This window comes from Monodon monoceros, unplaced genomic scaffold (assembly GCF_005190385.1).
Source record: "Monodon monoceros isolate NGI ecotype Baffin Bay Population unplaced genomic scaffold, NGI_Narwhal_1 Super_Scaffold_5, whole genome shotgun sequence".
Classification (NCBI taxonomy): domain Eukaryota; kingdom Metazoa; phylum Chordata; class Mammalia; order Artiodactyla; family Monodontidae; genus Monodon; species Monodon monoceros.
This window is the reverse complement of record NW_021703782.1, coordinates 29,983,706-30,010,335: the sequence shown is the minus strand read 5'-3', so window position 1 is coordinate 30,010,335 and position 26,630 is coordinate 29,983,706. Positions and strand designations below refer to the sequence as shown.

At 36.7% G+C, this 26,630-nt stretch overlaps 2 protein-coding genes across 3 annotated transcripts in view; one reads left to right on the top strand and one right to left on the bottom strand.

Moving 5' to 3' along the window:
- Nucleotides 1–18,929, top strand: part of NAA35 (N(alpha)-acetyltransferase 35, NatC auxiliary subunit) — an 87,437-nt gene extending 68,508 nt beyond the window's left edge. The window contains exons 15-23 of the mRNA XM_029201711.1: nt 3,699–3,765; nt 5,150–5,248; nt 5,853–6,031; nt 9,412–9,548; nt 11,282–11,349; nt 13,505–13,645; nt 14,240–14,362; nt 17,614–17,694; nt 18,539–18,929. Coding sequence (XP_029057544.1) covers nt 3,699–3,765; nt 5,150–5,248; nt 5,853–6,031; nt 9,412–9,548; nt 11,282–11,349; nt 13,505–13,645; nt 14,240–14,362; nt 17,614–17,694; nt 18,539–18,598 — 955 coding nt within the window. The 3' untranslated portion in view covers nt 18,599–18,929. The remainder of the gene's footprint in view (nt 1–3,698; nt 3,766–5,149; nt 5,249–5,852; nt 6,032–9,411; nt 9,549–11,281; nt 11,350–13,504; nt 13,646–14,239; nt 14,363–17,613; nt 17,695–18,538) is intronic.
- A 2,193-nt stretch (nt 18,930–21,122) lies between these two features.
- The window catches only part of GOLM1 (golgi membrane protein 1), a 59,868-nt gene continuing 54,360 nt past the window's right edge, over nt 21,123–26,630 (bottom strand). Inside the window, exon 10 of one of the 2 annotated variants that reach the window (XM_029201712.1) lies at nt 21,123–26,534. In XM_029201712.1, the coding sequence (XP_029057545.1) occupies nt 26,458–26,534 (77 nt within the window). In that variant the 3' untranslated portion in view covers nt 21,123–26,457. The remainder of the gene's footprint in view (nt 26,535–26,630) is intronic. The other variant, XM_029201713.1, reaches the window with a different exon arrangement.

Sequence of the window (26,630 nt, the reverse complement as noted above, 5' to 3'; positions counted from 1 at the left end):
GGAATATCTTTCCATTTATTTGTATCTTCTTCAGTGTCTTTCATTAATGTCTTACAATTTTCAGTGTACAGATCTTTCACCTCCTTGGTTAAATTTATTCCTAGGTATTTTACTCTGTTTGATGCTATTGTAAATGGGATTGTTTTCTTAGTTTCTCTTTCTAATAGTTCAGTGTGACAGTTTTTTATATTGAGTTTGTATCCTACAACTGTACTGAATTCATTTATTAGTTCTAACAGTTTTGGTGGAACCTTTAGGGTTTTCAATACATAATACTGTGTAATCTGCAAATAGAGATCATTAAAAATTAGTTTTAAATTTCTGTGATTAAATATATCATATATTCAGATGTATGAACTGACAGACACCTGTACTGCCATCCATTTTAAGCAAAGTTTTTATTTTGCTTTTATAAATTCCATTACTGGTAAGGAAATTGATAAAATTTTATAAATACTAAATATATTGTTAATATGAATTAATAAATTTTATTAATTCCCTTATTTAATAAATATAATAAATTAGTATCTACTATTGCCAGATACCTTTCTGGGTTCTGGAGAAAAGACACTCCTGCTGACAAGGAGCTTGCCTTGCAGTGAGAGAGACTAAACAGTAGACAAATATATAATGTCAGGTCATAGTAATGTATAGAAAGATAAGGTAAGATAAGATGGTTCTCTTAGATGGGAGGCCTCTTGGAAGTGGTGATACATGTAAATAAACAGAGAGTGAGCTATGCAAAATCAGGGGATGGAGCTTCCTGACAGTAATAACTGAAAGGTTTCAAGAGTAGGGCTGAGCTTAGGTATCAAGGAGTGGGCTAATTTTAATGAATTCATTCTTAAAAGATATTAAAGACCCAAATAGCTTTTGTTTATATGGGTCCTGTTTATTGATACCTACTATTTTAGAAATTAAAACAATACTTAAAAAATATTTATTCTTTTTGAAAAACAGTAAATCCATTACATGTTAATATACATACATAACATTCATAAATTGCATATTAACAAAAAATTTTTATGGAAAATAACTTTTTAAGAAAAATTAGTAAGAAAAGTGGAATTGTTTTACCTTTTTGCAGATCTCTTTCATGTCTGTTTTAGTAGAAGATAGCTGGATTATTTTAACCTGCTTCTACTTTCAATCTGTTGTAATATTACACACCATGTAGCCTCTGGAAAAGCCAACTGTACACTTGTGAGAGAATGAGAGCAAAAGGCAAATAACATCTTAATGTTATTATGAAAATAGTTTTGACCTTGTGTTCTCCCCAAAAGCATCTCAAGGGCCACCCCTACCATCACCACCAGGTGAACCTAGGGCACATTTTGAGAACTGCTGACTATAATTTCAAATCCTCCTCCCTCACCTCATCCTTTTCTCTTACTTTAGTCCTAGAGGTAACCACTACGTTACAGTTTATGTGTTTCACTTTTATGAATGCTTGTATACTTTACCCAAATATATGTGTCCATAAATAATATCAGTTTGTTTTATGTTTTTAAACTTTGCATAAATTTTGTCACACTATATATACATCCTTTTGCCACATGATTTTTCCCTTCAACATTAGCGTTTTGAAATTGACCAAGTTTATCCAGCAAATTTATTTTATTCACTAAAATCTGTCCTTCAACTGTACTGCAGTTTATTTTGCTTTTCTCTACAATTGGATATTTACCTTGTTTCTAATTTATCACTGTTGAAATCAGTGCTGTAGTGAACGTCTTTGAATTATGTCTCCTTTTGCACATAGACTATATACTTTAAAATATAATTAATTGCCAATCATAGGCATGTGCATCTTCAGCTTTACTAATTTTGCCAAATTGCTTTCCAAAATAATTGAACCAATTGGTATGCCAGCCAACAGTGTATAAGGATTCCAGTTTCCCCATAGTCTAGGCATTTTCAGACTCTTCAGTTTTTGACAATATGACGTATATGAAATAGTGTCTACATCCTCTTAATTTGCATTTTGTCTTTTCTATTTAACAGTCTTTAACACTTAGATTCCACATTGTCACACTTATCATTATCCATTTAGATTTAACTACAGTTTGATCCTCATTACTTGCAGATTCTGTATTTGTTAATTTGCCTACTCGCTAAAATGTATTTGTTAACCCTCAAACCAATATTCACTCTGCTCCTGCTGTATTCATGGACACGTGCAGAGTGGCAAAATATTCAAGTCGCCCAACGCTGAGGTCAAACAAGGCAACTCTGTCTTCTTGTGCCTTATACTGTAAACTCTATTAGATACCCCTGTTTTTGTGCTTTTTGTTGGTGATTTTGTAGTTTAATGGCCTCCAAGTGTAGTGATGTGCCGTCTAGTGTTCCTGGCACAAGAAGGCTGTGGTGTGCCTTACAGAGAGATTATATGTGTGTTAGATAAGGTTTGCTCAGGCGTGAGTTCATTGCTAATCAATTAACAATGTACATTACGTATAGTGTCTTTAAAAAGAAATACAGGTAAACCAAGGTTATACATTGATCGGTTGATTAAAATGTTGGGACCAGAGGCTGGCAGGAACCTAACCCTGTATTTTACCCTAGCAGCAGTGTTTCAGTATTCTCTATTCAGGGTCCACAGCAAGTTTATAGACCATAACTATCACAAATACCAAGAATCGACTGTGTATATAGGAAAGTTCATTGCATGGTAGCCTATTGATGTTATCCTGCTGTTTTAAGAATTCCAATGTTACAGATGTTACAATGTTTTTTTTCCTTTGTGAGTGACTTGACACTTTCTTCTGGAGGACTGTAGATTTCTCTTTATTTTAGGAGTTCAAGAGTTTTACCAGAATGTTCATGTGTGATTTTCAACTATTCCTATCTGGAAATCAGTCATTAAAGCCTCAAGTCTTCAAATCAGATCATTTTTCCTATTTTATTATTTACTTAATTATTGCCTCACCTTCATCTGTTTCTTTTTCTTTTTTTTTTTTTAAAGAGCTCCTTATATACTCTATCTTGTAGATTTTCCCCCCTGTATTCCTCATGACATTTATCTCTTACTTCTGCTGTGTTGTAAAAAAGTTGTTCCCTAGATCTTCAAGGCTACTATGAGCATCTTTCACCTACTAAATTTTTAAATTTGAAAATCCTAATTTTCAGATCCAGAAAGTCTTTTTTTTAAGGGCTTTATTTTTGTCATCTTAAGTAATTTTCTTACTTTGGGCCTTCCAGCCCAAAGTAAGTGGCCTTCCACTTCTGTTTTGCTGCCACCTGTTCCAGGTGTCCTGCCGTTTCTTTCTCCTGGCTGCTGCATGCTTTATCATTATCTGTTGCATGAACATGACTCTGTTTATCTTTGAGGTTCTGGTCACATTGCTCAGTTATGGCAAACATTTAGGAGTAGCAAGTTGTCAGCTCCTTTCAGTGCACCAGGAAAAGTGTTTACTTTTTCCCATCTCCTTAGGTGCAAAGGCTACAGTCAGTCCCACCTCAGGGAAAGAAAAAAAAATCTTTCCAACTATTCAGCTCTGTATTTCCTCCAGGGCCAGGCAGGTAGCAGATCCTCCCAGACTGTAATGTTAGCAGTCTTCAACTTAGTAATGTATTTGGTTCCATTTTCTCATTTTTCCACTTTCCCTATGTGTTGGTAGCACCTACAATAATCACCACTTCTATTTGTAGGCCAAATAGTTTAATTTTAATAACAAGAATATTATATTATCTTACAGGTGCTGCCTATATAATAATCACCAGGCTAAGGACTGTATTGATTCCTTTGTTACTCACTGTGTTCGGGTAAGAACTACAATTTGGATCATTATGGTGGACACTTAAAAATCGTGGTGTGCAGTATCTTCAGTAGCATTAATTTGTGCTATTTTTTCATCTGACATTTCTTATTCATCTTCCCTGAAATTCGTAGGAAATTTCTGTCTCTTCTTACACTCAAGTGGATAGCTTCATAACCTGTAGTCTCCCTGGAACGTTGTTAGATACTGAGGGCACCTTTTGATGCCCTTTCACTGTATCCTTTGGGGACCACAGAAACAGAATAAGCTATGACCTCCATCTGGGAAGAAAGGAGTTCAGTTTTTTTTTTTAAATGGACACAAAAACTTTATTTATTTTTGACCTTATAAACAAAGAATATGGGTAACATCCCCAGGCACTTATCTTTGTACTGACTTAATGAGAACAGGATTATAGTAAAATTAAAATTATCCCTTTTAGATGAGAGCATGAACTTTTTTCAAATCTCAAATAATTTGGAAAAATAAAAACCTTGTAGGTGATTAATTATAAATCATTCTTATTTAATTAGAAGCTCTTTATAGACAGCTCTTTCTTGCCTAATTCCAGTTACTAAATATATATATGTGTGTGTGTGTGTGTATATATATGTATATGTATATAATCTGTATAGATATAAAGGCAGCATGGTTTGATGAACGGAAAACCAATAAAAGACCAGATTTTATTTTTATTACTAACATTTTATTGTTATTAGGCAGATCACTTTACTTTTCTGTAAACTTCTCAATCTTTAAAAAGTGAAACGTTAATACTGCCTCTATACCTCTTATTGGCTATTTATCAATTAAATGAGATAATATCTGTCAAAATATGCAAATGTAAAACATTATTATCCTTAAAGAATCTTAAAATGCATACTTCTTAAATCAGAACAAACTTCTGATCCTGTCTGTTGTCTGATTCATGAAATGTTACAATATTTTGTATGAGAATACTGTGTAGGTAAGAATAGGAATAAAGAACCTTAGTCAGGGTTTGTAGGTATTAGCCATTATCTAATTATTAGGCATTCTGGTATATTTAAAGCAGCAGAGAAGTGTCAGCCTTGAACATTGACTTTTGGCTTGACATAAGCAAAAAAGAAACTGTCCTTTTTAATTTGTGGGAAAATATCTAAAGATTGAAGGAAGATATTTTTGCCATATGAAAACAAGTTTCATAAACAGCCATTCCTCTAGCTATTGATAAATTCCAGTATTGTTTCTTAAAAAGAAACACCTATGTAAAAAGTATGCATAGCATGATTCTTATAGACATTTTTTTCCCTTAAGCAAGATTTTGAAAACTTGTTAACTTTTGAATGTTAATTTTCTTTAGTATAAGCATATTTCATATTGACGGTTAACAAACTGTTTGTGTATTGCAGCCATTCTGTAGTCTCATTCAGATCCATGGACATAACAGGGCTCGACAGAGAGATAAGCTTGGTCATATTCTTGAGGAATTTGCCACCTTGCAGGATGAGGTAAGAGCCAACAAGTTGCCCTCCCTTCCAAAATTAAGCAATTCATATACCTTGACCAGATTTTCAAAAACAATTCTTTGGAACAGTAATATGGCTATTTAATTTTTCAATATGGTGAATTGACTTAAAATGTCACAGTTATGTATGCCAAAGAAAGGGTTTACAGAACAAAACAAAACAATAATCCAAACCTTGAAACATCTTAAATTATTTTTTTTGATAATCGGGATGAATTGTAAAATATGTGTAGAGCTGTAGTTATAATTAGAGCAAGTTTACATTATAATAAAAATGTATTAATCTTCAAGTAAATTTGTGAGCAGAACCATATTAATAATATAACTAGAGTTATGAAGTCAGTTATTTTTATTTTTGTACTATAAAATGGATATCTTTTTAATTTAGGAAATGTTTAGATAAATGTTATGCTTTGAGAAATGAGAAGTTTGAATGTAGACCTAACCAAAGGTGCATTTGAAAGTATGAATTCTTGAGGTGGTGAGATGTACATTTTCTGCTCATGTGCTATTTTTAGCTGTATGTTTTTGTAATTCTCTCATTACGTTAAAAAGAAAGTTAATGTTATGATGTTTTGTTGTGATAGGCAGAGAAGGTTGATGCAGCCCTTCACACTATGCTGTTGAAACAGGAGCCCCAAAGGCAACATTTGGCCTGTTTAGGTACCTGGGTCCTTTACCATAACCTTCGAATTATGATACAGTATCTTCTAAGTGGCTTTGAATTGGAACTCTACAGCATGCACGAGTACTATTACATATATTGGTAAGAGAGCAGTTGGAGTTAAAATTGGTGGTGGGTGGGATACGTAACATCTGAGAGAGTATCTGTAAAGTAGAGTGTTAACTTTAAGGTACTTTTTTATTTACTGTATTTGAAATTTAGTTGTTGGACAATTGAAAAATATCTGTTGAAAATTAGAGCCTAGATCATCTTAAACATCTTAAGTGTCATAAAAATGTACAAATATATTTTTTCTAGCCGTTGTAATATTTATTTAAAATTCACTAATAAAAGTGGCTTCAAAGTAAATGGATTGTGACGAGCTTTTGTTGTTTCCAAAGAGAAAAATTAACATACATTTTGCAGTGACTTCAGTGATGCTGTGTACTGGCTGTGGAATGTACTTAACTGAATTAAAGTTTCAAAATTTGAACCAGATCTTTCTTCTGAGAAGAAATTATGGCTAAGATTATCATTGGGAGTATAACTTGGCAAACTATGGCCCTGAGGATTTGTCTCAGGAGCTTTGAAGGAGTTGATAATAGGTGATCTTCAGCAGAGTAGTTCTTTGCTTTCAGTTGGAGATGAGATAAACGTAGTAAGAGGATGCTTGAGAATATTTTAGGTGTGAAATAGCTGTCACAGAAATAAAATAAGAAAATTGAGAGCTAATGAATTCAGTTATCTTGCATCTTTTTCTTAGTCTAGTAAAGTATGGTAATTTAGTTGTGGTAATTTTAAAATAGTAATGACCTATTATTGCCAATCACAAACAGCTAAGTTTAATATATTAGATCTTAATATATCTAAGATATACCTAATATAACTAATTAGATCTTAGTTCATCTTTTTAATTCATATTTAAATTATTTAAGTTGGTATTTAAGATATTGTATATTCCCTGGAGTCACTGCTGGTGGAGGCAGGAAAGTCATTATATTCTACGCTGTTAACATGGTTTTGTGGTCATGGCTGCTAGGGCTCTTAACAGGTAATTCTTGGTTATGAAAAACAGATAACAACTCTTACCAACAGGTGTTGTTATAGCTACTTGGGATTTTTTTTATTATTAATTCATACTAGACACCCCTATTCAAACGAGGCATTTTATAGGGGAACATGCTCAAGTATTGTAGTTTGAGGCAGCTAACTGGAAGCTTTTGTGCTCTTGATTTCTCAAGATACAATTTTTATATGTTTTTTTGCACAATGGATTGGCATATGATATTCAGATAAATACTCCATTAGAAATTTACATAAATACTTGAGCAGATTCATTTCTTCTCTTGTTAAAAAAAGAAATTTTAGTTCTGCTTGTAAGTACCCTTCTGGTCTACTTTCATGTTAGTTTTAAATGCTTTTTAGTTTCAAAATTACAGATTGGGCTCCAATATTTTCACAAGGTATATATACACTGTTGTTGTTCTTCATGAATGTGATTCCTAAAGCATGTGGACCCTTCTAAAATCAGTAGAAAACAGTGATTCTTAAATTTAGCGTGCATCATAATCACTTGGAAAGCAACTTGCTGGGGCTCTGTTCCTAGAGTTCCTGGTTTACTAGGTCTAGGGTAGGACCCACTGAATCATTTGCATTTCTAACTGCTTTCCTGGTTAAGACTGCTGCTGGTCCTGAGATCACAACTGAGAATTGGTATAGAGTATTAGCACACTGACTCTCCTTAGATATAATTAGATATAATTATAACTCTCCTTAGATATAATTGTGTATTAATTTTGATAAAGCACTTTAATAAAAGCTCATTGAAATATCTGATATTTGAAAGGAAAGTCCTGAATTGTGCCAGCTATCCCCTTTACTCGTCTGTCCTTCTGTTAGATAGTTAAAAGGTAAAAGGTATCATTAGTTCCCTATAGAAATCTTCTCAGGACTTCCCTGGTGGTCCAGTGGTTAAGACTCTGCGCTTCCATTGCAGGGGGCAGTGCCTTCGATCCCTGGTCAGGGAACTAAGGTCCCACATGCTGCATGACACGGCAGAAAAAAATAAAAGAAGAAGAAAAGTCTTCTCATTGAGTTAAGAGAGGTTACAAACCCTCATTTTGTAGTGTGATGGGGGAAAAAATTCATTTGTATCCTATAAAAGTATACTATATTGAATGCTTTTCTTAAATTCATTGCCAGGAATGATTTTCTCTCCATGTGAAATTATATACTTTAAAAAAATATATATATATATGTATATATATATATATATATATATATATACTGGTTTGCTTTAACTGCCAGGAAGCGTAGTGCTCAGTTTAGCTTTAAGATACAGTATCTGAGTCATTCCAGTTGTATCTTTTCATTTGTTTTTGTTTTTTTCCCGTGCCACCTGACTTGCAGATCTTAGTCCCTGACCAGGGATTGAACCTGGGCCACTGCAGTGAATGCGCCAGGCCCTAACCACTGGACTGCCAGGGAATTCCCTTGTTTTGCTTTAAAATGTTCTTTTTTTATGTTTTTTTTTAATGTGTTTTAATATTATAACCTGCCTTATAACTGTTTGAAAAATTGGGGGAATAGGTGTCATACACTCAAACTTGATCATAATAAAATTTCTTATAAATCTTTGATTTTCATTAATGTAGTAGTGGTCCTTAATTTTATTTAAAGAATATATATTCATATCCTAGATTTAAACTGCTTTTCTGGCTTAAGAGAAAGTATTGTTTGTTAGTTTAAACTTATGAAAATTTAGTATCTGGTGGAATAATCTGTGTCACATTTCCTTATTGAATAAACTCAAGTAAATTGTATGCTAGCATGTTTATAATTTTTTATTTTTTCTGTATTTGTTTCCTTTTGTAATTAATAACAAAATAAGACATTTACTTAATAGGTTTTGGAGAAATGTGACCTATATTGATATAGTAAAAACAATTGAATGGACATTCATTTGATTTACATATATATACATAATTATCAAGAAGTCTCTTTTTAATTGAAGTATAGTTGATTTACAATATCGTGTTAGTTTCTGGTGTACAGCAAAATGATTCAGTACTTTTGCAGATTCTGTTCCATTATAGGTTATTAAAAGATAATGAGTATAATTCCCTGTGCTATGTAGTAAATCCTTGTTGCTTATCTTACTTTATATATAGTAGTTTGTATCTGTTAATCCCATACCACTAATTTGTCCCTCCCCACCAGAAATCTTCAGAAAAGTTGTAAAACTCATATCATTGTAAGAAATTAAACAAAATTTTCCGTATTGTGTGGCAACAAGGGAAAGTTAATCATTTGTAATGCCCATTTCTTGTAAGATCTGTCAATTATCTAATTGAATAATTTTGTTTTTGAAAAAAACTTTTAAAGCATTATAAAAAATATCTCTTTATTAATACTAGTACTTGCGTTGACCAAGCTATCTCATTTAGACATCTGCCATTAACTAACATTTTCTTTCCATTAAGGTATCTCTCTGAATTCCTTTATGCATGGTTGATGTCAACATTAAGTCGTGCTGATGGCTCTCAGATGGCAGAGGAAAGGATAATGGAAGAGCAGCAGAAAGGCCGTAGTAGTAAAAAAACAAAAAAAAAGAAGAAAGGTAAAAAAAAAAAAAAGAAAGGTGCTGTGAATTTTTTTTGAATTTTATTTATTTTTATACAGCAGCAGGTCCTTATTAGTTATCTATTTTATACATATTGGTGTATATATGTCAATCCCAATCTCCCAGTTCATCCTACCCACCCCACCCCCCGTTTCTGCCCTTGGTGTCCATATGTTTGTTCTCTACATCTGTGTCTATGTTTCTGCCTTGCAAACCAGTTCATCTGTACCATTTTTCTAGATTCCATAAATAACGTGTTAATATACGATATTTGTTTTTCTCTTTCTGACTTACTTCACTCTGTATGACAGTCTCTAGGTCCATCCACTTCTCTACAAATGACCCAGTTTTGTTCCTTTTTATGGCTGAGTAGTATTCCATTGAATATATGTACCACATCTTCTTTATCCATTCATCTATCAATGGGCATTTAGGTTGCTTCCATGACCTGGCTATTGTAAATAGTGCTGTAATGAACATTGGGGTGCATATGTCTTTTTGAATTATGGTTTTCTCTGGGTATATGCCCAGTAGTGGGATTGCTGGGTCATATGGTAATTCTATTTTTAGTTTTTTAAGGAACCTGCATACTGTTCTCCATAGTGGCTGTATCAATTTACATTCCCACCAACAGTGCAAGAGGGTTCCCTTTTCTCCACACCCTCTCCAGCATTTGTTGTTTGTAGATTTTCTGATGATGCCCATTCTAAGTGGTGTGAGGTGACACCTCATTTTAGTTTTGATTTGCATTTCTCTAATAATTAGTGATGTTGAGCAGCTTATCATGTGCCTCTTGGCCATCTGTATGTCTTCTTTGGAGAAATGTCTATTTAGGTCTTCTGCCCATTTTTTGATTGGGTTGTTTCTTTTTTTAATATTCAGCTGCATTAGACTGTGAATTATTTTTAAACTTAAGAAATAAGTAACATTGGAGTGAGCTACCTGTGCATTTTAATGGGTGAATTAGTCATTATATTTTAATTCTCACCCATCTTCTCTTCAGAAGGTATAAGGGTAGAAACTGAGTCACAATATTGGTACAAACCTTTTGGTTCCTTTTCTTGCTTTTCTTTTACTGCTTTGCTATTTCATGTGTCAAAGGACCTTAGGACAAGAAGAAGTAGCCACATGGAATAAGATAGGTTAAGGAACAAGACAGCAGGAGACTTTTGATACTCTTTTGACAGAAGGCTGACAGCTCAGGAAGGAAGGAAATCTGGAGTTGTGCTGTTACAGTCAGCACAGAAGGATGATCACAGAGCACTTCAGCATACTGCCCAAGGACCATGAGGAGAAAGAAATGTTTCAGAGGGACTCCCCTGTTAATCACTCATGGGAGGGTACAGATAGGCTACAATTGTTACAAAATAGTGCTTTGTGTTCCCTTCAGATTTCAACACTTTGGGTGGGTCATTAAATGACTTGTATCCATGGCTTTCCTATAAAAGAAGTCCCTGTATTGTGACTTGAGAAGAAATTACAATTAATTCATACTAAAATCTTGTGGTATTAACTATTTGGGAACACAGTTATTGTTTAAACTTTCTGCTATATTTTATTATTTGTAGATTTGGGCCATAAAATAAAATTTAGCCCGTAGGAACAAACTGTTTGAAATTTTAATTTAGTAAACAAGGTAGAGGGAAGGTTTTTTTTAAAATTTAGATTTCTCCTGCAGTAATGCAAGAGGAAGGGGGAAAGAGTTTGGATGATTTTCTTTCTCATTACAGTTCGCCCATTGAGCCGAGAGATCACAATGAGCCAGGCATATCAGAATATGTGTGCTGGAATGTTTAAAGTAAGTTGCTACATTGCTATTACATTGTTTAATTTTTGGGTTGGCCAAAAAGTTCATTCAGTTTTTTCTGTAAGATGGCTCTGGTAGCACTTAGTTGTCTTTAACTTCATTCGAAACAATTTTGTTAGATTGTATGTGACAGCTGTCATATTCAGTGTGCATTTAAAAAAAGACATCAAAATTGGTGAATTTTTGTGTAGCCATTTTAATATTGAAATGGAAGAAAAGCAACATTTTTGGTATATTATGCTTTATTATTTCAAGAAAGGTAAAAACACAATCGAAACGCAAAAAAAGATTTGTGCAGTGTATGGAGAAGGTGCTGTGACTGATCGAACATGTCAAAAGTGGTTTGCGAAGTTTTGTGCTGGAGATTGCTTGCTGAACGATGCTCCGTGGTTGGGTAGACCAGTTGGAGTTGATAGCGATCAAATTGAGACATTAATTGAGAACAATCAACGTTATACCATGCGGGAGATAGACAACATACTCAAAATAGCCAAATCAAGCGCTGAAAATCATTTGCAGCAGCTTGGTTATGTGAATCGCTTTGATGTTTGGGTTCCACATAAGTTTAGCGAAAAAAAACCTTCTTGACCGTATTTGTGCATGGGATTCTCTAGTTAAACGTAATGAAAACGTTCCGTTTTTAAAACAAATGGTGACTGGCAGTGAGGAATGGATACTGTACAATAATGTGGAACGGAAGAGATTGTGGGGCAAGTGAAATGAACCATCACCAACCACACCAAAGGCTGGTCTTCATCCAAAGAAGGTGATGTTGTGTATTTGGTGGGATTGGAAGGGAGTCCTCTATTATGAGCTCCTTCGGGAAAACCAAACGATTAATTTCAACAAGTACTGTTCCCGGTTAGACCAACTGAAAGCAGCACTCGACAAAAAGCATCCAGAATTAGTCAACAGAAAACGCATCATCTTCCATCAGGATAACGCAAGACTGCCTGTTTCTTTGATGATCAGGCAAAAACTGTTACAGCTTGGCTGGGAAGTTTTGATTCATCCACCGTATTCACCAGACATTGCACCTTTGGATTTCTATTTATTTCGGTCTTTACAAAATTCTATTAATGGAAAAAATTTCAATTCCCTGGAAGACTGTGAAAGGCACCTGGAACAGTTCTTTGCTCAAAAAGATAAAAAGTTTTGGGAAGATGGAATTATGAAGTTGCCTGAAAAATGCAGAAGGTAGTGGAACAGAAAGGGTGAATATGTTGTTCAATGTAGTTCTTGGTGAAAATGAAAAATGTGTCTTTTATTTTTTCTTGAAAACCGAAGGCACTTTTTGGCCAACCCAATAAAATGAACCCTCTTCTGTGATTCTTTCCAGGTTCTAATTTCACCTTTATTTTTACTATCTGCTTGAAAATTACCTTTTTTCAAAGTCTAGTGGTTTACTAATTTGTTTAACAAATATTGAACCCTTGTCATGTGTCAGATATCTTGTACTGGCTACATTGCAGCATACCAAGTCTAATCAGATGTGATCCTTGTGTCACGTGCCTAGTTAATGACAGGCCAGGTGACATATATGTGGCATAGGTACTAAGAGAAGGAAGAGTTTACTTCTGATTGATGATCAGGAAAGGTTTCTTAGAAGAGATGGGGTCTGGATTTTTTTTAGAAGTGTATTAGGAATGGGGCAAGCTCCACAGTAAATGGCTTAAGCAAAGCAGCCATTTTCAGGAGTCAGTAACTCTTAAGTTGTGCTTGGCAGTTCAAGAAATTATTTAAGGCAACTTATATTAAAATACATAAAACAATATGGACTTCTGTTTGAAAAACAGGACCAATGCTTTTCTTATAAAAATTATATTCTACTTTCTCTTCAGGAGCTTTTACTTGAAGGTTTCAAAGCTATTATAAAAGCATTAGGAAGAATAATGTGCATGTGGCATCATTTCACTAGGAAAATTAGTAATATATTAGACATTGGAACTTGAACATTTTTTGTATAAAAGGTGGCTCAGGATATCAAAATGAATACTAAAGTCAGTTTTTCTCTCCCTGTTTCTGATTTCTGAGCCTTTTTTTGATTATGTGTAAATAGCTGTTTCTTGTTTTCTATTCTGTATTAATGAGGATGTTCACATTTTCATATTAATACCATCTGTTTTTCTCTCTTTTTTTACTGTAGACCATGGTAGCATTTGACATGGATGGCAAAGTACGAAAACCCAAGTTTGAGCTCGATAGTGAACAAGTTCGATACGAGCACAGATTTGCTCCATTCAACAGTGTAATGACACCACCGCCAGTGCACTATCTGCAGTTCAAGGTGAACCTGCTCCTTAAAATAATTGTAAAATAGTCTTAGACCTCCTTGGACATGGGCTGTTCGTACCTAGCCATTTTGTTAAAACAGTCAAGTCAAACTAGTATTGGATCAATGGGATAAAGTAATAAAATAGCAGTTTTAAATAGTAGGAAAATTATTTGATTTTGGATATACTCATCACATTAACAGTTATTTAAATATGAGAATAATATGAGGTGTGGTATATGAAGGTTGAAAATTGAATAGGGGGCTTCCCTGTTGGCGCAGTGGTTGAGAGTCCACCTGCCGATGCAGGGGACACGGGTTCGTGCCTCTGTCCGGGAAGATCCCACATGCCGCAGAGCGGCTGGGCCCGTGAGCCATGGCCGCTGAGCCTGCACGTCCGGAGCCTGTGCTCCGCAACGGGAGAGGCCACAACGGTGAGAGGCCCGTGTACCGCAAAAAAAAAAAAAAAAAAATAGGGACATGCCAAGTGTTTGCTTTAGTGTCTGTATGTGAATGGATAATCAATGTAGAATTCTTTAATTAAAAAAAGGTATTTTAGAGTTTTTTCATATTAAGCATGTTTTAAATAATAGTATTTCTTTTTTTTAGGAAATGTCTGACCTCAATAAATATAGCCCTCCTCCTCAGTCTCCAGAACTGTATGTGGCAGCTAGTAAGCACTTTCAGCAGGCAAAAATGATATTGGAAAATATCCCAAACCCAGACCATGAGGTAAGACTGCAGTCACAGTAATTCTAGAGGAAAAGCTTGGTAGGAAGTACCTATCTTACTACTGGATGACAGTTTAATTATAAAATGAACCTTACAGTATTAATAAATGAAGCCTGTCAGTGTTTCTGCTAAGGATTTCAAATAGCTTTGCTAACCTAACCTTGTCAGACTTAAAATTATTTGATGAAAGAAGTGATGTAAATATCTCCTTTGTGTACATTTAGAAATCAATGCAAAGAGAAATGAAGACTTAGAACCATAAAGTAAGCAGAAAGAATAGAAATAAGATCCAGATTGATGCACAGTTCAGTTATGTTAAGATTTTAAATTTTTGATTTATAGTTTACTGTATTAAAATATAATTATATAAATCTTAAGTCTAAAAAATGATCTGGTCAATTATCACAGGAAGTAAAAATAACTGTATTCCACTTGACCATTTAAAATAAAGACTTGTTTTTTTTGTTTGTTTGGTTTTTTCTGTGGTTCGCGGGCCTCTCACCGTTGTGGCCTCTCCCGTTGCGGAGCACAGGCTCCGGACGCGCAGGCTCAGCGGCCATGGCTCACGGGCCCAGCCACTTCGCGGCATGTGGGATCTTCCCGGACCGGGGCACGAACCCGTGTCCCCAGCATCGGCAGGTGGATTCTCAACCACTGCGCCACCGGGGAAGCCCCCTAAAGACTTGTTTTTGAAGACTATTTTGAGTATCATTCTACAGAGTTTAGAACTTGTAAAATATAAAATACTGTTTCAGCCTTTTGTTAGTTTCATAATTTATACCTAATTTTATTGAAATGCATTTATTCTGTAAATGAGAGTTACCTGTAACACAGACCATTTTGTGGAGTATATCTTGGTACAGCCTCCATGGAAGGGTATTTAGCAATCTGTCAAAAATCACATGTCCTTAGGCCCAGAAATTCTCCTTCTTGGGATTTATCTTATAGATACATGTGCACATGTGGGAAATGATGAATATACAAGAGTATTTATTACAGCAGGATTTGTAATAGTAAAAAAATGAGGAAACTTTAGTGTCCATCAGAGGGAACTGTTACATGACTTTTCGTCATGCAGTAGAGTACCGTGCAGCCCTAAAAAGGACAAGGAAGATATTTATTTACTGTAATGGAATGTTCTTCAGAATATAAGAAGTTTAAAAAGCAAGCTTAAAATCTGTATGTATAGTATGCTGCCCTTTCAGTCAAGGGGAAGAAAGGAAGACTACATGTATGTGTGGCAATATTATATGAATATAACATATCTCTGGAAAGATACATAAGAATTAATAACAGTGTTTGCTTCTTAGGAGGGTTGCTAAGTGCCTTAGGGAAGAGGGGTAGGAGAGAGATGACTTTTTAAAAAAATCATATATAGTCACATAATGAAAGAAAATAAAAGAGGGGAGTATAAAAATTAGAGGAAGGTGCCTGTAATAGATGGAATATTTCTTTTAGTGGACTTCATTTATTTAACTCAACAAATATTGTTGAGTGCCTACTAGGTCCTAAGCACTCTGGTAGGTTCCAGCAGGGAAAAAACACAGAAATCTGGGCCCTCCTGGGGGCAGGGGAGGCAAGCAGTAAATAAATAAATGTTATATAGTGTATTAGAAGATCATAAGTACTATGAAGAAAGATCAAGCTGGGAATAGGGATAGTGAATGCTACAAGGAGGCAGGTGGAGGGGATTAGACATTTTTAAATAAGTTGGCCACTGAGCAAGTCCTGGAAGAAGGTGAAGAAGCAAGTCACGTGGCCCTCTGGGGATGGAGCCTTCTAGGCAGAGGGGTCCACTATGTGTAAAGGTGCAGAGGTAGGAGTGTGCCCTGTTGTATTTGAAGAGCAGCCAAGGGCTTTTTTTTTTTGGCGGTACGCGGGCCTCTCACTGTTGTGGCCTCTCCTGTTGCGGAGCACAGGCTCCGGATGCACAGGCTTAGTGGCCATGGCTCACGGGCCCAGCCGCTCCGCGGCACGTGGGATCTTCCCGGACCGGGGCACGAACCTGTGTCCCCTGCATCGGCAGGCAGACTCTCAACCACTGCGCCACCAGAGAAGCCCGCCAAGGGCTTTGTGTTGGAGTGAGGTGAACAAGGGGGTGAGCTGTTGGAGAGTTTTGAGCGGAGATGTGACCAGATCTGATTTTTGTTCTAAAGGATCACTCTGGCCACTGTGCTGAAAATAGACTGTGGTGGGACCAAGGGTGGAAGCAGGAGAGCCAGTTAGAGGCCATAGCTATGATCCAGTTGAAAGGTGGTGGTGCTAGTGGATCAGAAGTGATTGCGTCCTCTGTGAATTTTAAGGCCTAGTCAATGGGATTGATTGATGGTGATGGATTGGATGTGGGGTAAGAGAGAAAGAGTCAAGGATGGTTTTGAGGTTTTTGGCCTGAGCACCACCAGGGTAGATTGAGTCATGTAGGGAAGACTGCAGGCTGGAGCATGGGGGAGGCAGGGCTGGGAAGGTCTGGAGCTCAGTTTTGGACATGGCTTTTGGATGTCCAAATGGAGTAGTCATGTAGGTAAGTGGATGTGTGATCTGGAGCTGAGGAGAAGCAGTTCCTGAACTCGTGGTGACGTGTCAAGTGAGGTCACTAAGAGGGCAATGGGAACTTGTTTTCCTTCAAGTTGCCCATTACTTCCTCTTAAGAGAAGTGAATATTTCATTCCATTGTTATTCATGTGTTCAGGAGAAGTCTTTTAGACAAATGGTTGTCAGAATTAACAGTTAACACTTAAAGGACACTTATTACCTGCCAGGTGTGGGTCTCAGCTCATAATATATATTAACTCACTTAATCCTCAGAACAAGTCTTTGTGGGAAAGGTAAATTATTATCCCTATTTTTACAGATGAAGAAACTAAGGAACAGAGAGGTTAGAAAACTTCCAGAGGTTTCATAGCTAGTTAGTGGCAAAGCTGGAATTTGAAAACGGACAGCTTAACTTCAGAGTCCATGCCCCAAACACTACATTGTGTTGTCTTTGTAAGACTTTGCAGTGTAATATCTTTCATTTTAATGAAAAAGAGATACAGTAGCCCTTTCAAGTCTTCATGGTTGACTACTAGAGTTCTGTGTTACTAAAAGACGTATGATGGTGTTCATGTTTTTAAATTGCCTTTTAATAAAATATTTTACTTTAATAAAATAGCAACACGTACATCGTGCCAATTTCCTCTTATTATCTATAAATAAATACATTTTGACTATGAATTTTATGTTTTGATAGCTTAATGTTGCTCATTGTTTAGGTCAATAGAATTTTAAAGGTTGCCAAACCCAACTTTGTGGTTGTGAAGTTATTGGCAGGAGGACACAAAAAGGAATCTAAGGTAAGTATATTGTAGGGAAAATAAATGGTCTTAATTTATTGTAAAACTTCATTTTTTTTTTCAGTAAGATGAATAAATATTACAAAAATGTCAAAACGCTCATAAAAACTATTCTAAAAGAGATTCAGTGGCAGAAAATAGATCAGAGCTTGCTGTTTTTCCTTGAAACTTAAAGATCTTGTTGACTTAAAATCTCTAAAGTCTTCGCTTCCATGTAAATTACTGAATGACTTAAGATAATAAAAGAAAATGTGTGTAAACAAATTTATGGGAGAGTTATTTAAAAAGTCATCTGCCTTTAGAAAAGTGAATGCTTCAATAATTAGAGCCTTTAATGGCTCAGGACATGGAAGATTCTGTAAGCTTCCATTGGTAATGCTTTTGTATCATTAGTGCTGTATCAACATTCGGTGCAGAAGAGGCCAACCACCAAGGCATTTTTGGTGGCATTTGCCCATTATATGCATAACGTCTGTTTGTTTACTCCCATTACTTTTCTATGATCTCTCTTATCTCCTGCTCTGCTTTAGCAGTGATTCATTTCATTGCTCAGGAGTATCAGCGACCCTGGAACTAAAAAAAAAATTGCTGGCCCATGACCTTTTCCTGTAATTTAAGTCCATTTTCTTTTGTTAACTATTCTCTGAAGTTAGAAAACCGCTGCTCAGCATGTTTTCTAATGACCTTCATAAATCCAGAGATAAGCTACATCATTTTCTTTTAAATCTCTTTTGTGCCGCCTTTTCTCTAAAAACATGAGAAACTCTAAAATTATAATAGTCTTTATTTTGTTTACTGTCTGAATATGTATAAGATACATAAATTGACTTTGTTTTCTTTACAGGTTCCTCCTGAATTTGATTTCTCTGCTCACAAATATTTTCCTGTTGTGAAACTTGTTTGAAAGAGAGACTGAAAAGGTGACCAAAGAGGTGAAGTCTACTTTCAGATTCTACTCTTAGAGGATCTATCCATCAGTCTTACATGAAGTGAAATGGATTTCTTGGGTAACAACCCATTATAAGGAATACTTTTAATTTGACAGCCTTACATGACGTGAATGAAAACTGCTGTTTTAAAGTGGTTTATTATGTTCCATGGATGAAACTGGTCTTATTGAATGCATTGATGAACATTATACGGTTTTATTACAGATTTACTCAGAAATCATTTTTTATGAATGATTGAGTGAAAATAGTGTTTGTAAAGGTTAATAAATTTCTTGACAAAAAATGCACTACTGGAGATGAAAAACAATAGCACTTCGTTGATACATGTTAAGAATTGAAGGTGTTTATTACTCTTAATGTTTGAGTAGTTCAAACATTATCCAAAAGAAGTTTCAAATTAAGGGATTTTTTAAACACATGGGATTTGGGCAAAATACATTTTAAAGGGATTGGGGGGGGGGCCTCCTAGCTATATAGGGAGACTAAATTACATGGGGATTGTGATTTTGTGTGTCATGGATCTTAAATTATATACCTGTCAGAATATAGATTTTTTTTTTAATCCATTAACTGTTACTTTTGGCACTTTTAAAAGATTACACATCATGTTTGCTAGTGACATTATTCAAAAGATAAGACTGTATAGATTTGTTCATTTTTAGAGTTAGGTTTCAACACGGCATACTCCTTTTTGTTTACTACTTCACAGTTTAACCCATCAGACATTTTCAATCAGGGTCTTTCCAGCATCCTCTGGCTTTGAAAATTGACTTAAATCACCTATACCTACAAATGCCCAGTGCCAGTGGCTTCACCCTTCTTCCTTTGCTGCCAGTTCCTCTTCCTGTCTCTGCTCTGCTGTTCTGTGTCAAGCTGCCATGGCCTCTGGGGGCCTTTCCTTCTCCTCCACAGGAAGCAATACTATTAGCAGAATGAGCTACCCTGCGCCTAACTTAAATTGACTTTTGGCTTGGCTTAAGACTAGCAACCATTTTATATTTGCTCTGTGGTTTCTGAGTCTCAAATATCCTAATTCTTATTTGACACCTTTCTTGCAAATGTGATTATTGAAACTTTACTTCTGGAAATATTTGCAAGCAGCTAACCTGAGCAGATCTTGCCGGCTACGGAGTAAGAACTTTCCTGACCCCCTCCTTCGTGGCTGTTGAAGTAGACTGGCGACACGTGTGTCATCCAGGAACAGCCCGTAGGCATCCGGAAATCTCAGAATCCAGAAGTCTTTAAAAATAAAGTAGGCTGTACAGTAGAAACTTGAGCTATGAAGAGATAAAGAATATACCTGTTGTTAGCTCTTTGGCTAGTTTTTTGAGAAGGAACACTGTTTCTGGCTGGTAATTTCTGAATACTTCAAACAAAAAAGACAAAGAAATGGTAGAAAAGAGGCAGTAGAAGAAAGAATTAAAAGAAAATGCATGGAGGATAAAAAACAGCAAGATTTTGCAAACCACCAAGAAGAACCTGAGGCAAGCTAGAAGAATGCGGGTCAGGGCCACCAGGGACTGTTGGATTAAGAGGGCACTCTGGCATTTTTTAAATGATGTCTAATTAGGTCAGCTAATGTAAATGAAGGTTACTGAGCAAGTGTTCTGCCTAATTAGAGAGCACCTAAGGCTGTTTTTTCAGGAGTGGGTCTTCTTAAGAGCAGAGTGTTCCTAAGTTTTAACTGCAGGTTTCTAATCAGAAAAGCTGAAAGTTACATTTTTTAGAACTTTTAAAATATCTGCCATTCGAGGTGCTAAAAAAAATGATGGGGTAAATAAGACCACCTCTCCCCTCACAGATCTAACAACCTTAAGAATGCGGAAAAGCAGACAGGTCTTTATCCTGGGGAAACGCAGTATGCTGGTGTAGGAGAACCGCCTTACATAAAAGATTTACGGAGAAAGTCTCCATCTCATCTGGGTCCCAAAGGTTAAGAGGCATTAGCTGTTAAAGGGGTCCTAGACAGGGACACAGATGTGCACAAGCTTGAGATGAGAAGGTGGCAGTTTGACTAAAGTATAGAGCAGGACAAGGGACTGGAGGGATGTGCTTGAGAAGTAAGGGGAGGCCAGTCCTCCAGAACCTGGGAAGCCAGGTGAATGAATTTGACTGTCTGATGTTGGTGGATACCACTAAAAGGTTTGATTCGGGGAAACGAAAGGATCAAATCAGATCTGCTTGCTCAAGACTGCTGGTTCAAAAGGTGACAAGGCTGTAGGCAGGGAAGCTCCTTTGGTGAGAGGAAATGATGGCTGGTCTTAATTAAGGTAGTGGCAGAGGGAATAGAGGAAAGTGAATAGAATCAAAAGATAAAGGAGGTACAGGACTTGGTAATGATTGGGTGAGTTTGTGGAAATCAAGGGTGATGATTCGTAGGTTTTATGGCTTTGATAACTAGATGGAGTGGTGCCATTTGCTTATATAGGCAAAATAGGAGACAAGGTTTGGGGATAAAGACTGTTTTAGATGCTGAGATGTCTTTTTTTTTTTTTTTTTTCCGGCTGTGTGGCTTGCGATATTTTAGTTCCCCAACCAGGGGTTAAACCCAGGCCCCCCAGCAGTGGAAGCGTAGAGTCCTAACCACTGGACCACCAGGGAATTCCCTGTTGAGATGTCGCTGAAAGACATCCTAGTGAAGACAGCAAGTAGTCTGGTGTGGAGCTGAAAGGTGCATTCTTGGGTAGACATGAACTGAGGACTAAGTGGCTGCAAAGATGTAAACTAAAGCCTAGACTGGGGGTTGCAATTGCTCAGGGAGTCTGTAGAAGAGCCTGAGATTGGTCCCAAGGAATAGAGTTGGGACAGCCAAGTTCTAAGAGTGGGCCAGGGAACAGGGGTGGGGGGAGCAGGTAGATGAAACATAACTGAGCACCTTAAAATCATGCCCTGCCACCTTCTGGCAAAGTTTTTATGTCACTATTTTCAAGACTCTGACTTTTCTAAAACATTACCTCAGTTATTGGTCAAAGAGCACCCTGTTTAGAAAAGTTTAGGAGAGTTCCGCTCCGGCTACGCAAAAGCATGCAAAGGAGATTAAACCAGAAAATAAACAATGCAGGGCCACAAACAACTGGAAGGCCTAAGACATAAGGACCAAAATGGGCCCATTGGATCTGACAAAGGTTGCTGGTGACAACAGGGAGACCTTTCTTGAAGAGGTGGGGCAGAATCTGGAGAGTAAGCTGAGGTGTGAGTGAGTGGGGTGAAGTAACGGAGACAGTCATTGCCTCGGAGGAGCTGGTATGATCGTAAAAGATCCACTGTTCTCTGGTTAATGATATAGTCTTCACCCACCGACGCCCAATTTGGCCACTTCATTTCTGCCCTCTCCCCTTGGCTTCTCAAGCTGCAGCTCTGTTGCTTTTCCTCTGACCAGCAAGCCTCTTCTCTTGGATAGCTTCCCTTTATCCTTCGAGTTTCAGCTGAAATGTGACATCTTCAGAGAAGGCATTCCCATCTCCTGGTTTAGGCCGAACCCTTTAAAAGTGCTTAGCATTTTCAGTTGTAATTTAAATAGTTAATTGTTTCTGTCTTCCCAGCTGTAGTATAAACTTGAGAAAAAGGCCTTCATTGTTCCAGAACCTGCTCACTCAGTTAACGGGATGTGGATCTTTTAAAAATGTAAAAGACATCCTGGAGGCAATTTGTTGGAAAACTGAATGGAGGAGGTAAAACAAGGCCTCCGGGGTTCCCTTTAATAGCAGAGACACTTGATGGTGAGAACACAGGACACTAAGAGTGCAGAGGGATTTGGAAGTAGGAACTTGGAGGTGGCAAGTTGGGAGTCTGGTAGCTTTACCCCTGAACAGTTTGCTTCCAGCGAAGTGAAGCAGTTGCATTCACTTAAACTATAAGACTTTTTTCTGTTTTCTCTTTTCTCAGACTTTTTTCTGCTAACATTGCCTTCTATTTAAAAAGAGAATGTATCAGCTTTTCCAGGATCACATAAAGTTATGTAAAACTCTGAATTTCTAAACTACTGCAAAGATAAAATACCTGCAACCTTCTGTTTAGAATTCAAACATTAAGCCAAGTTTAAAGGAAAGTGTGGTGCTTTGTTTTGACCACAGATGTGTTATCTGTTGACTCTCCGAATAACTTCTGAATGAACCCATCTCAAAAAACAAGAGCAAAGATGTTATTATACCAAGATACCCTTCACAGGGAAAAAACTGGCAGTTGTAGACTGCTGGTTAAGGTCACAGAACTACTCTTTTAAATGATGCTCAGATGTTAAATGTTGATAATGCAGCAGCTTTTTTGGACTGAGTTAAAACATTCAGGTGAAGGTTTGATTTCTGGATAAAGGCAGACATGTTACATTATACTGGAGGTTCCATTGCATTTCATTACAGCTTTAAGAGAGAGAAATTAGTAAAAAGCAAGCTCTAACATCAGGAGCTTTTCCACAAAGACTCCGGCTTACCTCTTAATAAGCCTTGAGTTTTTTATCCTAATTCCCATGTGTTTATTAACATTCATTCTAAAAAGGCATTTGTTCATCTATATCTGTTTATAAAGGTTCTAAAAGGCAAAACACTGGTCAGTCACAGTCATTTACTTGGACTTTAAAAAGTCAAATATTTACCAAGCACTCCCACAGTATTAGAATCTCTGTAGGGGTATGAAGTATTAAACCTATGTCACTTGACTCAGGATTTTTGTTCTACTTTAGAACTTTTTTTTTGGATGTGGACCATTTTAAAGTCTTTATTGAATTTGTTACAATACTGCTTCTGTGTTATGTTTTGGTTTTTTGGCTGCAAGGCATGTGGGATCTTAGCTCCCTGACCAGGGATTGAACCCGTACCCCCTAAATTGGAAGGCAAAGTCTTAACCACTGGACCAGCAGGCAAGTCCCTAGAACATTTAATTTTATTCTAAGGAGTAAGGATAAAAAATAGGCATTTGTGGATTAAAAATAGGCATTTGTCTAGGTTAGGGTCCTGGTTTATAAGAATGTCACCTTAAGTTTATATATAGTTTACAGATGAGAATATTTCAAGTCATGTAACTTTCCCAGAGATGTGTTTCACAGGCGCACCAACAAGGACAGAAGCATTTTAGTTTAGTATTTTTGTTTCTTTGTTTGTTTTTTTAAAGTGCATGACAAGATAACTACTTCTGTGTAATCCTTCCGTGTATATGTTACCAGAATTTTACAAACCAGCTGTTACGGAACAGTGGCTTAGTTAGTACACTTTAAGTGTTGCCCTCTGAGCTGAAATAGTACACAAACACACGAACATTTAAATACACGAGATAAGCCATTTCCCCAACTTTCTAACACTAATGAACATTTTCAGTCTAAGCTAACTATGTGAAAAATGTTAATATAACCCACAGTTAATGGAAACTTTAAAATGTATATATTTGTTTTCAAACTTATTTCAAAGACAAGTGTTAGAAGTTGTTGAGTGTCCTACAAATTATCATTTATTTATAATAATCTTTTAGGCTAAAATACATAGTGGGAATAGACCACTTCCCCCTGGACCTTAAAGGACGCTGAAATCACACTTCTCTTTCACCATTCCAAGTTCTACTATGAATAGATAGCCACCTATTACCAATTAAAACTATCAGGCTAGTTATCAATCTAGTTATTTAATGACAGCACTGACTTAACAGACAATGGTTGTGTGGTAATTAAGATAATTCATGAAATCTAATCCAAAATTGCTTTAGTCCTACCTGCAGGAAAAAAGATCAACTGAATCATCACTCCTGTCTGCTCACCATCTGAGAGTATAGAGGAGGGTTGTGAATCAAAGAGTTTATATAAACCTATTAAAAATTGGACTACCTGCCGGTTTAATTTTGGATGAACCCAAAAGACCAAGGTTGGGGGTCTGATATCTATTTGATGCTTATTACACAGGTTTTGTTTGTTTTTTAAATAACCGTGACACCTCTAGATTATTCCTTGGAAGAGGTGTCTGTGATCCCAAGGGAAGTCAACAGTAATAAAGCATGACTGCTTGAAGAAATAGCTACAGTACACACCTCCTGAACAAAGGCCTTTTGGTGCCTCTGTATAGGAGATGAAATCATGATTTTTTAAATTTACAATGACATCTCATTCCACGAAAGGTTGAATTTATAAGGCAAACCACCAAGCTTAATCCACAGTTTACAAGCTGATTCCTTAGGGATCCAACAGGGGATGAAGGGAAAACTGAAAGCAGTTTTAAAAGTTGAACTAACAGTGTTTTATTTCTCAGCAACTCTAGGCACACTGATTAAACATGAGATGAATAAAGGCTAAGCAAGAGAGAATATCAACCCTAAGACTAAGACACAGAGGGAGGCTGGACAAGGACTTAGATTTATAAAGCTACTTTCATACCCTTCTTCAGTTGCCTTTTCTGGGTAGAAAGTTTAATCTTAGTGATTAGGTAGGAGAATATCACACAGCATTCGAGTTGGACATCTTAACCTGAATGCAAACCAGGACCTGCCCTCGGTGACTGCCAGTGGCACCCGGAGTTCACAGCTGGCCGGGACGCAGGCACTCCAGCTCACGGGCTGCTGGCCTGGAGAAGCTTCAGAACTCCTCCGGGCCCCAGTTTCTTCTCTGTAAACAAGGGAGTTAGTTATGTCCAATGACCTGAGGCCCCTGCATCTCAAATCCCATGACTCAAAATGTATTTTAATAAGCATCACCACCCACCTACCCTTTAGAGAGCCTCACTAAAGGTCATTAGTGTGACTTTGCCAGTCATTCACAAGCCCGGCAAGAGCCTATTTACCTTAAAATGTTAAGAACCAACTCGAGTCAAACCTGACATCACTATTAATGTAAATTATGATTAGTCGTTTTCAGATTAACTTTTGATTTTTAAATCAGTTTTGTGATAGTCCTTTACCACATGCTAAATGTAAACTGACACAAACAACTACTGCATTTCTCTTGACTTTCTAATCTGTAATGATGTATGTATATCCTTCGACATTAACTTTCTCTTCTTCTCTTCTAGTAGCGAAGTAGGCGGTTCTCCCCACAGTACTGTGCTGCCCTCACTGTTCTGCCGCAGGCAGCCAGGGTCAGCTCTGCTCTGGCCCCTGCTGTGTCAAAAGTCTAATCCACGGAAGTCTAAGGGCTTGTTACACAAGATTTTGCTTTGCCCACACATATTAAGCAAAGCAAGTATACATCACAAGTATTCAAATTACAAGTCACTTAAAAGCATTTTGTACATTAATGACAAGGGTTATTATTATACAAGTAATCTTTTAAAAAATTATCGCACAGAACACCTTTGTGTTTAGACTTGTTTAACACCGTTGCTAGTGATGTTTGTGTTAACGCTCTAGGCCACTGATGGTCAGAACCAGAGGTGGGTACAAGAAGACAAACCAAAAATCATTCAGTGCCCACCGAGGAGAAATAACAGGGGCTGGTACCCGTCACTCAGCACAGCATGTGGAGAAGAGAATGACTCCAGAGGGGACCGAGGACAAGGAGCTCTGCAAGTGCGGTGGGCCTCCTTCACGTCAGAAGTTACTTCCACAGTAGAACTACTGCTGCCGTACTTGAAGGAGAACCTGTGTTCTATTGCTGGTGTTGATCTTCTCATGAAATACCTAGTAGCCAACAAATTTCGACAATTTTGACATCTCAATACAGACACTTCAAAAGTGTCTCAAAGACAGTCTCATTTTCCTACACAGTAAATACAAACTAAAACTCCACGATAATCATCTTTAGATATTTTACTTAGGACATTTCACAGTATCCAATCCCTCATGAATATTTTGTAGTGATCTCTGTTCAATTCTGACACAAAGTGTGTGATTCCAGTTTGGTTCAGAGTGTGTGATTCCTCTTTTCTCGCTGTTCTAGTAAATTTATTGTGCCTCCTTTCTGATTTTCAGCATTAAGAACTAAAAAAGGAAAACAACAACAACATAATGTTCTAGTATTAAACATTTTGAGAAACCCAGCCCAGGCAGGTCCCATTGGACATAAATGTCTAGAAG